This window comes from Olea europaea, chromosome 7, assembly GCF_002742605.1.
Source record: "Olea europaea var. sylvestris chromosome 7, O_europaea_v1, whole genome shotgun sequence".
NCBI classification, from domain to species: domain Eukaryota; kingdom Viridiplantae; phylum Streptophyta; class Magnoliopsida; order Lamiales; family Oleaceae; genus Olea; species Olea europaea.
Window position 1 is genome coordinate 10,163,840 of NC_036243.1, and position 11,957 is coordinate 10,175,796.

The 11,957-nt window shown below is 34.3% G+C and overlaps 1 protein-coding gene across 1 annotated transcript; it reads right to left on the bottom strand.

Moving 5' to 3' along the window:
- Nucleotides 1–4,428: 4,428 nt before the first annotated feature.
- On the bottom strand, nt 4,429–11,658 carry LOC111396943 (ABC transporter B family member 15-like). Its single transcript, XM_023023562.1, has 6 exons — nt 11,593–11,658; nt 11,369–11,490; nt 10,388–10,845; nt 8,846–9,386; nt 6,479–7,354; nt 4,429–6,053 (listed from the first exon to the last, which is right to left on the bottom strand). Exons 2-6 carry the CDS (start codon nt 11,417–11,419, stop codon nt 4,671–4,673), a joined length of 3,309 nt encoding a protein of 1,102 aa, XP_022879330.1. The 5' UTR covers nt 11,420–11,490; nt 11,593–11,658; the 3' UTR covers nt 4,429–4,670.
- Between the last annotated feature and the right edge of the window lie 299 nt (nt 11,659–11,957).

The window sequence follows — 11,957 nt, forward strand, 5'->3', positions numbered from 1 at the left end:
TTCTCTCTCCTTTCTTCCTGGCGACGCCAACGGCAAGGCTGGCGCCGCCACTGTATTGCAACGGCAACGTCGCACGCGGCACTAGCTGCTGCTGCTACAATAGCAACAGCGCACGGTGCTGCATCCTATAGCAATGACGATCGTCGCCGTTGCTGCAACTCACCAGCAGTAAAAGCGTCGCTGGCAATTCCAACCCTATATATATATATATATATATATATATTAACAGATTTCGATCCATAAATAATTCTCTTCTCAAAATCAGATTTTGAAAATATGAAAATCAAATTTTCTAAGTTGCTAGATCCAAGAAAAACACGATGAATCAACTTTTGATTTTAATACTATGTAAATCAATTCCTAATAAACACAACCTGGCTCTGTTATCACTGTTGGGAATCTACTTAACATGCGCAGTGAAAAATTAAAACAGTTTTCGATTCCTGCCAAGATTTATCTTTGTGTTTAGATAGAAATTGTGATAAAAATGTACTTTTTACGAGATCTGCAAACTCCTTTGCCATATCTTTGTTCCAACAACTTGGATCTGTCTCCCACAACTGTCCAATTGTCCAGCCTCCAACGGTAATCCACACAGAGAATAAGATTGCAGGATTATGGTTTTCTTCTTGTACTAGCAAGAATAATGAAAATCTCTACAATTTTAAAAACCCTAATCATATTTATATAAGTCTTAACGGGCTTGGTCTGACCTGGTCCAATATTTAATTAACCGATAGTAATTAAATTCGGTCCGTGAATTAATTAATCCAATTAATTAATTCGGGCCTATAAATAACCAATGTAATTAATTAATTTATCCGACGATTGTTAAATTAATTAATTGACAAATTGCAATCTTCTAATTCTCTTTTGTATGCGACCCATCATGTTCTTGATCACGATGTCTAATGACGTAAAATATTATTTTGATTTAATCAAAATTGATAAATTAAAACATCCTTTTAATTTATCATAAATTCACACTTGTCGTCCCTAATTGACATCTAGCAATGTATCAGGGCAATACATGTGACGAGAAATGTCACGTGGTATGATAAAACCAAACTCGTTTCTTTGCCGTGAAACTATGATCTCTTCGTCAATATGATTCGATCAATTATGAGATATGGAAGTGTGTAAATCCCGATTATCGATTATATCTTTCATTTCACTATTAAGTCAATATAAATCAAAAACTCCTTTTCGACTTATACGTACACATTGGCCAAGGATTTCGTTATCGATTTAATTGAATGAAACGCATATCATAATCTCTTACTAGCTAAGAGTGAGGAATCCTCTATTAGTCATTCACAACCTTCATACGATTCTTAACATACCTGAACGATCCTGTATTAGCGGCCATTGGCAGAGCAACATTCAACACCGTTAAAGTATGATTGTCTTCATATAAGGTATCATGATGACCTCATGTCAAAGGACCAATTCCACTACCAAATGTTAGAGATTAACCACTGATACTCAAATAGTTATCCATGTGAAATCTCTCCGTGGTCTCCAATGTTTTGTTCTATAACAAAACATCCACGTGTTCATTGAAGTGTCACCACACTTTAACTTGTGAGATCAACTACTTACTTTACATGTAAGAAATGCCACACGTGATGGTCTATTCGTAATAATGATATCCATATCTTGTTATTACTTACGACCACGGACGATTTAAGATCCAATCATATGTAATTTGTATCTCACAATCAGAACTCCTTGTAATTAACAAATTATGAAAATTTGAATCTACATACTCTATTATTTAATTTAATTGTCTACTAATTAATTGATAGATCTGCCATTAAATTACATTAATTATATATTAAAAGTATTTATGTCCAATGTTGATTGGATTTAGGGCATAATACTTACAGTTCCTTCTATGGCCTCTTAAAGATCCTTCTAAAGTAGTATCCTAATAAGTCATCTTCCTAAAAAATTGGTATCAGGACCACGAGATTCTTTGAAGTGGATGACAAATTGTATGATTCTCTTTCAAGTTCCATCACTTGACAAGAGCAACTACGGCAAATAGAGTATTAAAATAAAGGCAATGTTCGTGTCACAAAATCTATGGAAGATCGTAGAGAAATGGTACAATGAGCAATATGATGAGGCTATTATAGATAAAGGGACCTTGGAGTATTTAAGAAAGAGAGACAAGAAAGCTCTCCATTTGATCTATTAATCACTTGATGCTGATGGATTTTAGAGAATTTTGAATGCAAGTACGAAAGTGTATACTTTGGATAATATTATAAAAGACGAACTATAGGAGGTCCATGTAGCAAAAACCCGTCCCGAACCTGAGACAGGGCGGCGACTTACGCATCGCCCTGCCAACCCGTCGAGCGGGTTGTTTTGGCCCCATTCGGGGCGTGACAGATTTATCTGCCATCTCTAAATTATTCATGCTTTAGAATAATACACTATCTAGAACTATCTTGTATCACAAAAAGTACATAGTTGATAGTTGGAAGATGCATTTGTTTCCGTATGTAGAAGAATCAATTGAACACTATAAATAGAGGTGCTCCCTTGTCGTTTGTAGCAAGGCAATTTAGAAATAATACAATACAAGTTCCTTCTCTAATCCCTTGAACCTCTTAAAGATTCTCCTAAAGTACTATCAAAATATATTCTCTTCCTATTGATAGGGTTGTGAATATCTTCTGAAAGTTTAATGGTTCTAAGATTCACCAATTGATGAGATCAATTTATTTAGTTAAATATTTTCGTGAGTTATGAGTTGAGAAAGAGTCGAGTAGATAACGCGAATTCATTTCTGTAATCGCCATCCTGAAAAAGAAGTCGAATGATTAGATAAGTATTTTTTGTTTAACGGTTATAAATTTGAGCTTAGTATTTGATGATAGCCAAACTTAAATATCTGTGATTGATTCACATGACCATTGAAAAAAATATATAATTTAAGTTGGTGAGACTAATTAGAGGAGTAAAACAATCATTTACGCTATTATAATGGTTGGAGCTTAGAAAATATATGTCCGATCATGTTCATGTGTCAGCTATATAAAAATTTTGGACTCAATTGCAATTATTTTGAAGGTTTTGAACTTAATCATAATTATAATTTTAATTAAAATTTTGGAACTACATGTAGAATTATATCAATTATAATCAAATTAGACTTGGACATGAATTAAACTACTTTCGTCTATATATATGGACTTAGAGGGCGCTGGTTTTGATAGAGAAAAAAACCCTAATTTTTTCTTTTTAAGAAAGTGTATGCTTTGGAGAATATTACAGAAGACAAACTATAGGAGGTCCATGTTTAGTTATGTGCTTACTCTTTGTAACGGAGCAATTAGTTGGATAAATATTAATGAATCATGTATTGTTGATCTGAGTACGGAAGCCAAAGACCTGGCTTTTATTGTGACTTTGGTTACTCGATTAAAAACGTTGACATTATATATCATACATGTCGCCATTGAGTGTCAACATGTATGTAACGAACACACTATTTCTTACATAAAGTCAGCCAAAGTTGGAGAATTAGAGAATTCAGGATCAAGCACATTCGAATGATAAACCCTAGTATATCTTAATTTTGGTTAGACATATGGACTAAATTGTATGGTAAATCCACACTTTTCTTCGTAACATAATTTTTTATGAGTTGATGTAAAAATAATGATGTTTTGTGCATGCTGGGAATTAACAGTGATACGTAGAACTTAACATTTTCAACCGACTAATCATTATAATGTGTTTGATTGGCATGAAAAATATTACTTAGAAAAAAATATTTTACTTCTTTTGAGAAAAATAAAAACTTACTTCTCACAGAGAAAATATTTTTCTTAAAAACAAGGAAAAGTAGGCATATTTTCAAAAATTGAAAAATATTTTTAATGAGAAAAATAGCGATCAAATACTCCAAAGTAGAAATTTGGGTGGAAAATTAATATTTTTCATGGAAAATAAATGCAATCAAACACATCGTTGGTGTAATCATGGGAAACTTTGTTATTGCAGTAAAAAAATAACCTCAATGATAATTAACACAATTACTTGAAACTTATGTTCACTGTCATAATAAACCCAATAACTACGTTCAATATATCTTTATTTTCATTTTCCAACTTGATTTTAAAATAAATATATATTAGATAAATTATTCAAATGCATATGAAGTGTTTCTCTAACACTATCTTGTCATTGACCGCATACAATCATTTATTATGCCCCATGGCTGAAATATATCAATTTATAAGGAATAAATGCTAATATTTTTTTAGTATAAACTTATTCAAAATGGATATGGTTAAGTCCAACGGATAACAAAACAATAAAAATGTAAAGTATAATAATAATAATAATAATAATAATAATAATAATAATAATAATAATAATAATAATAATAATAATAATAATATCAAGAAATTGTGCTATGGAATCTCTCTCAATATTGAAGCTTTCTGCTTTAGTGTATATATACAAATGACAGAGTCTCTGGTACAACTGGAACTCAGAGCATATGAGATCACATTTGAATGTCATCCCATCTCTACTTAATAAAACATTAAGAACGTGTTTGGTATTGACTACTAGCCGTGCCCATTAACACCATCCAATACCGTCCAATGCACATTATCCAATGTACTGTCTAATTACCTAAAAGAAAGTTAGTTTATTTCGGAGTTGCTGGGCGTTCTTTGAAGACGAACAAGTGAATAGTATGCTCCGGTTGGCCCTTTAGCCAACAAGGAAGAGTGAGTCCCCTTTTCAACCAACTTTCCTTTGTCTAAAACTGCAATCATGTCACAATTTTGTATCGTACTTAGCCTATGTGCCACAACTACACTAGTCCTTCCAACCATCACATGCTCAAGTGCATCTTGCACCACTTTCTCCGACTGACTGTCGAGTGCACTGGTGGCCTCATCTAATAACAAAATGGCAGGATTTTTCAAGATGGCACGGGCTATCGCAATTCTTTGCTTCTGGCCACCAGATAGCTGCAGCCCTTTGTCACCACACCACGTATCGTATCCATTCTTTAGGCCAGCAATGAAGTCATGAGCATTTGCTGCCTTAGCTGCCTCGATGACCTCTGATTCATCAATGTCTTTAGATGCACCATAGGTAATATTTTGACGTATGGTACCAACAAATAATGTCGGCTCTTGGCTAACAAGTGCAATGTGGCTCCGTAGTGATCTTAAGTGATATGACCTGATATCTCGACCGTCAATCTTCACGACACCTTTAAGTGGATCATAAAATCTTTCTATCAAGCCTATAATAGTTGATTTTCCCGAGCCACTTTGTCCTACTAATGCAGTCGATTGTCCTGCCTCGATGTTTATTGAAAAGCCTACGAAGACCATCACGTCCGGCCGGGCCGGGTAGGCGAAATCAACACCAAGCAGTTCAACATGGCCAGTTAACTTATTTGGTTTGTACCCCTCTGGATCTTCAGGTTCGATTAATGAATATCGATCCAACACTGCAAATATTGAGCCAACTGCATCTGAACCTTTGGCTACATCGTTCGTCATAGTCCCAGCATCGGCAATGACACGGCCTGTGCTCACTAAAATCATGAAAGTTTGCCATAGTGCTTCTGCTCCAATGAAGCCGTCTGCAATGAGTTTTCCACCATACCAAAAATCTAAAGCCCAAGTGCAAGTCATTAGGCTCTGGGAAGTACCCAATCCAATACCAGCAAACCATGACTGGCGAATACTTTCCTTTTTTGGGCCTTCTTGGGCTTTCTCGAGCATTTCAAGAATTCGAGCTTGGGATGAAAACGCTGTCACCGTTCTGAGATTGGATACAGCTTCTGCAGCAAGCTTGCTACTTTCATCTTGGGCTTTAATAGCCTTTTTGGACATATTTTTCAGAAGGACACGCTTACAGTAGTAACATATTATGATAAGTGGTTGGACGGCTATCATTACCAATGCAAGCTTCCATGCAATAACCAGACCCATGGTGCAAGCAATTGTAACTGCAGAGAAAGTTTGGATGAGTAGTGCCATCCGATCACCTACCAAAGACCTTACCTGCAAAATTCAAGGCCAACAATCAGTAAAAATTGTTATCACTTTTGCATTCCAAATGTACCTATATTCCATTACTAGTTTGAGGAAAAGCGTGAAATTTCTTCCAACAGAAAATTAGAATCTTGAATATAGCTGGAACTTTACTCAGTCATCCTAAAAAATAAGGAAAAATTATTCCATTAAAAGTGTGGTTATTAACTTAGCACATTATTTTCATTGACACCTGACCTAGAGATGTGGATAATCCTAGGCACATTACCATACGGAGTACTCATACTGTTGAAATCAGTGTTTGATTGAAACCAGATCTCTCAGCACTCATTATAAGTACTTATATTACGTTGTAATTATCAAACAATGGAGGAATATAACAAAGACAATAATAGACAACATCTTCATGATAGAAGGTATAGTTGGTGACATACCACATTGGCATCTTTGGCCAGCCTCGAGCAAACAGAACCGGTTGCATTCTCATCCTGATCAAACCACCCGATTTCAAAAGTGAGCATTTTTGACAGCATTTTCTCTCTGATTCTCTTTGTCAAGTGCTCTCCCATGGCTGCAAAATTATAATGCTGGCATATATTGATCAAGAGTGAGAAAATAGCCAGCCCAAGAAAACAAAAGGCATATATTGTTGTTTTCTCCTTAATAACACTATGATCCTGTAGGAAATACACAAAGATCATCGATCCCATTGCGAATGCATACACTGGCTGAATTGCACCAAATAATATTGCACATATACACCCCAATATCGCTTGCCTCCATTCGGGCAAATTCATTGCTAATAGTCTTCTAAATGATGGTACTGCGACAACTTGATTGCTGCAAACCATTGCAGTTTCCAATTCTCGACTAGGTGCAGTTGAGTTAGCTGAACTGGACCGACTCATAATTGATAGTCTCCGACTGCTAATGTTGTGAACATCAGTGTTTGTAATGGATGCTGATGCAATAATACAATTAGCGCTTGTATATTCTTCGCTTTTCTGTGTCTGTTGAAGGCGAACAAGAGACATGTATAAGCCATGTGAGCCAATCTCCATAACCTGACCATTTTGAACCACCGCAATGATGTCAGCATTTCGAATAGTTGAGAGGCGGTGGGCTATGACGATGGTTGTCTGACCCATGGCTGCCATATCCAATGCTTCTTGAACCACTCGCTCTGATTCCGAATCCAATGCACTGGTGGCCTCATCAAGGAGGAGAATTTTTGGTGCCTTAATTACAGCTCTGGCTATTGCTATTCTCTGCTTTTGCCCCCCAGACATCTGTACTCCTCTCTCACCCACCTGCATTAGCATACATATTTGTGTTATCCATTGCATGAGAGAACACGATTGGTTAACTGCTAAGAGGGATTATGTTTTGACAAAATCAGAATTAATCAACTCTATATGTAATTAATTGTTAATGCAGCGAATAAACAACTGTGGTATAGACTTTGACGAGTTGCTAATATATGTTTTCTCAAATAAAAAAAATGAACACAGATTACGTATCTGGTGGATGTAATATAGGATGTTGTTCATGTCCATGTTCTATGTAATTAACAAATTAAGCAATTATAGTTAAATTTAATTAAGTGCTCTATATTTCTGAAGGTAGCTGGGGAGGTTGATCTAGTTCCTTTTTTACATAAGTAATAGAAAACTTCATGTTATATAAAAATATTAAAGGCTGTTTTCAGCAATATTTTAATGTTATGGTAGATTCACTCGACTATAAAAAGCACAAGAATAACAATATGCTAACAACTTAAGTATTTGAATTGTTTAAGATTCTTTGACCAACAAACAAAGAGAATCGAAGATCCCATGTCAATAATGAAAAGAAAATGCTAGAATTGGCTTAATGACTTCAAATTATTTCGTAAAGACGTGAACTTAGCTCATGGAGAGCAAGTGATAAATTAATCGAAACTTGTGAAAGTGAGGGCAAGTAGTAGGATAAATTAATCTACAACTTGTAAACACACGTCTTGAAGAGATTTAAGTTACATTGAATCTTGAATTACATACATAAATCCTTCCTATCAGTGAAATTCATATAAACGCATTAAATATGCTAGATTACTAAGATTTATGCATACACATTAAACTGAATGTTTGACTACTAGTATAAATATGAGTCACAAGTTTGTTACACTAGCAATTTCAATAAGCAATTCGACTAACCCTTCATCTGGGAAGAATTAAAAAATGATTTAACTTATAAATAAATAGAATGAGTGATGGATTAGTGGATAATACTCGTGAGTTAATTTGAATATATGATTGAAAATTAAGTTTGACCATTTATAAATTTCGCCAAACAGAGGTTTGAATTTTTCCCTCAAGCATTTTTATGAATCTTCGAATTGTATTGTCTGCCAACAATACATTACACAAAATACTTGACTACTAGTACAAATATGAGTCCTAAGTCTATAACTCTAGCAATTGCGAGAGAAAACTACTTCATTCAACAGAATAAACTTTTTCTTTAAATGTTCTTATAAATGTGTAGACTATTGTATGCCAATATTAAACAAAATGCTCGACTAATAGTATAAATATGAATCATGAGTTTATAACATAAGCAATTCAATAAGCAACCAAAGGAGAAACTACTTCATCCAACATAATAAACTTTTCTCTTAAGCATTTCTACGAACATCTAGATTATTGTGAACCCGACTTATCTTCGAACAAAAGCAAAAATAATCTATGTAGTTCCAATAAAGAATAAGTTATAAGTTACTTTTAAGCACGATTAAATGTAAAAGTGCAAGCCACACGAACCTGGGTGTCATAACCTTGCGGCAACTGAGAAATAAAATTATGAGCATTTGAAGCTTTGGCAGCTTCAATAACCTCTTCCATGGATGCATCCTCTTTCCCAAAAAGTATATTCTCTTTTATAGAGGTAGCAAATAGTGCCGGCTCCTGACTCACCAAACCCATTTGTGATCTCAGCCATTTCAATTGCACTTTATCAATTTTGACACCATCAAGCAAAATTTCACCTCCCAAAGGGTCATAAAATCTCTGCAAAAGGGAAACCACCGTTGATTTTCCAGACCCACTTCCACCAACCAATGCTACTGTTTTTCCTGCTGGAATTTTCAGATTGAAATCTTTCAAAATTATGCTTTCTGGCCTTGATGGGTATGCGAATTCAACGTGTTTGAATTCAACTTCTCCCGAAACATTTTGTAGAATTTGGCCTTCTAAATTTTCTGAATCGATTTTAGGCACTCTTTTTATGACTTCCGTTATCCGTTCACCAGCTGCACTTGCTTCAGAGAAGTACTTAAGGTTTGATAAACCAGCGCCCAATGCTCTGTCCAAACGGTTCAAAAAAAACTTTTACTAGTAAATTCATCAACTAATGTGCAAAAAAAATATAAGTTCCAGGAAATAGGTTTGCAAAAGTATTAAAGATTTTGTCCGCAGTCTGCATAGGATTTATCTTTAGGGAAAGTATCAAAATATTCAGCTTTTAGAGCCTTGTAGACAATTATTGTAGAAAAAAGAATTTTGAATAGCGATTTTTAGGAAAGCGTATAAATAAAAAGTAGGAAAAAAATTTATATACGTGAAAAATATTTTATTGTATATATTGAGTAGTTGAAAATGATCATTTAGCAAATCTTAAAATAAATTGATGTGCGTCAAACGAGCACTTAAACTTGAATAACGCTATTTATAGTCGGTACCCCACGTGACATCCTATATGACATGTTATTATTTGAGAGATTAAATTTTTTGTAATTCTGTTATGTCAAATGACGAGCAAATTTTTTAAATAACAAGTTGTTACATATAACCTCGAGAAGTCAATTTGGCTGGCCGAGCTCGGCTCATTAAGTTTCGAGCTAAAGGTTCGGGTCGAGTCTAGATTTTTTTTTTGTTCAGCCTCTGCTCAGGCCAAAAAAAGCTCAAACCAATTTTATTCAATCCGAGCTCGAGTATCAAGTTTATGCTCACAAGCCAACTAACCCCACGTGACATCCTATATGACATGTTATTATTTGAGAGATTAAATTTTTTGTAATTCTGTTATGTCAAATGACGAGCAAATATTTTAAATAACAAGTTGTTACATATAACCTTGAGAAGTCAATTTGGCTGGCCGAGCTCGGCTCATTAAGTTTCGAGCTAAAGGTTCGGGTCGAGTCTAGATTTTTTTTTGTTAAGCCTCTGCTCAGGCCAAAAAAAGCTCAAACCAATTTTATTCAATCCGAGCTCGAGTATCAAGTTTATGCTCACAAGCCAACTTTTGACATCCCTATATAAAACAACTGCTGTAATTATTGACTATGAATAATTAGAGATACTCACAATCCGCCGATGGCGATGGAGGCGCCAACCGCAAAAATAGTGCCACCCTGAGCCCCATGATACATGACCAATCTGCTGCCATAATAAGATAAGAAAGACCAAATTGCAAAAACCACAGCATTACTTCCAATGGCCAAACCTTTAGCCAAACCTTGTTTTAATCCCAATTCAACAGTCCCTTGAAGAGCAGCAGAGTATTCATCAATTGTTTTCCTTTCTCCAACAAAAGCATACACTGTTCGAATTGAAGAAATTGCTTGCTCTACTACTGTCCCAGCTTTATTGTACTCATCCCTCATCTTTCTCGCAATGCTTATAAGGGCCCTTCCATACATTAAACCTGGTATAATGAGAAGTACGATGAAGGGAAATCCCACAATTGCTAGCCTCCAAAGCAATATGAATCCAGCTACGTACGAACCAATGAATGTAGATAAGTTCATCAAAAAGACTGGAACCTGTTAAGAGTCTCAAAGATTAAACCATAATCTCAATTAAGAGAATATTAATAAGTAAACGAAATTATAATCACACAATGTAAGCATAGCATATACCACATATTTGGTAGTATTGAACATGAAATATAATCACACAATGTAAACATAGTATTGATAGACATTACCAAACAAAAATATTTACTTTGTTTTGTTTTTTGTTTTTTTTTTTAAAATCGTATATAATTGATTGTATGGCTCATTTCATAGGATTTCTACTTCTTCTACTTTTTTGTAGAAGGGCTTTATAAGGAAATTAACATAGGTCATATTAATCAAAAAATTCTTCTCGCGGAAAAAAGTATTTTCAAATAATTATTCAAACATATTCAAAAGTAGATTCTTAGTCTTAAAAGCAATTTTTGACTTTTCGAAAGTTTAGCCAAACAAGTTCGTATGAAACTTGTTAAATAGAGAAATTGTTATCAACCTTTTCACTAATAACATCTTGAATGATAAGACTATCACTGGAAACACTTGTAATAACCTCTGCAGTGCTAGTAACATGCAAATCAAAGTAGCCCACATCTTGCCTCATTACTGCTTTTAGATATTTTGCTCTTAATTTCGAAGCTTGTCTTTCTGCTGTTCTTGTCCAGCAATATCCCTCTAAATTGATTAACAACAAAAATAATCAAATGATTGATTGATCACCATGAAAATTAAGGGTTAAAAAATAAGAAACTAGATTTTAATTACAACAATACCTACCAAGAAAACAAGCAAGCCATTGTACACATGCAATGTAGCACAAAACCTCTGCATTCCGAAACACTGCATTCTGAAACACAAATGCCAAATCAATCAAATTTGTATCATTTATCGTTTCAATTCCATCAATAATTAATCACTTCTAAAAGTTTAATTTATTATAAAAATGATATTTATTATTTAAAATTAATTTTTAACCTTGAGCTCCATTTTGAGGGGAAAAAATATTTTTCACTAGTGATTTTTTAAATAATGTGTGGTGGAAAAAAAATTGATTTATGTGTACAATTATTTTATTCAAAAATGTGTGGTGAAGAATGAGTTTTAAAAAATGGGGATTCACATAGATCAGATTTATTTTTCAA

Excerpts from the sequence above, each read along its gene's own strand:
- LOC111396943 (XM_023023562.1), bottom strand. The coding sequence starts at position 11,419 with ATGAGGCAAGATGTGGGCTACTTTGATTTGCATGTTACTAGCACTGCA. Across the intron at positions 9,387-10,387 it reads TCCATCGCCATCGGCGGATT|AGCATTGGGCGCTGGTTTAT; the intron begins GTGAGTATCTCT and ends CCGTTTGGACAG. Across the intron at positions 6,054-6,478 it reads TGGCCAAAGATGCCAATGTG|GTAAGGTCTTTGGTAGGTGA; the intron begins GTATGTCACCAA and ends TGAATTTTGCAG.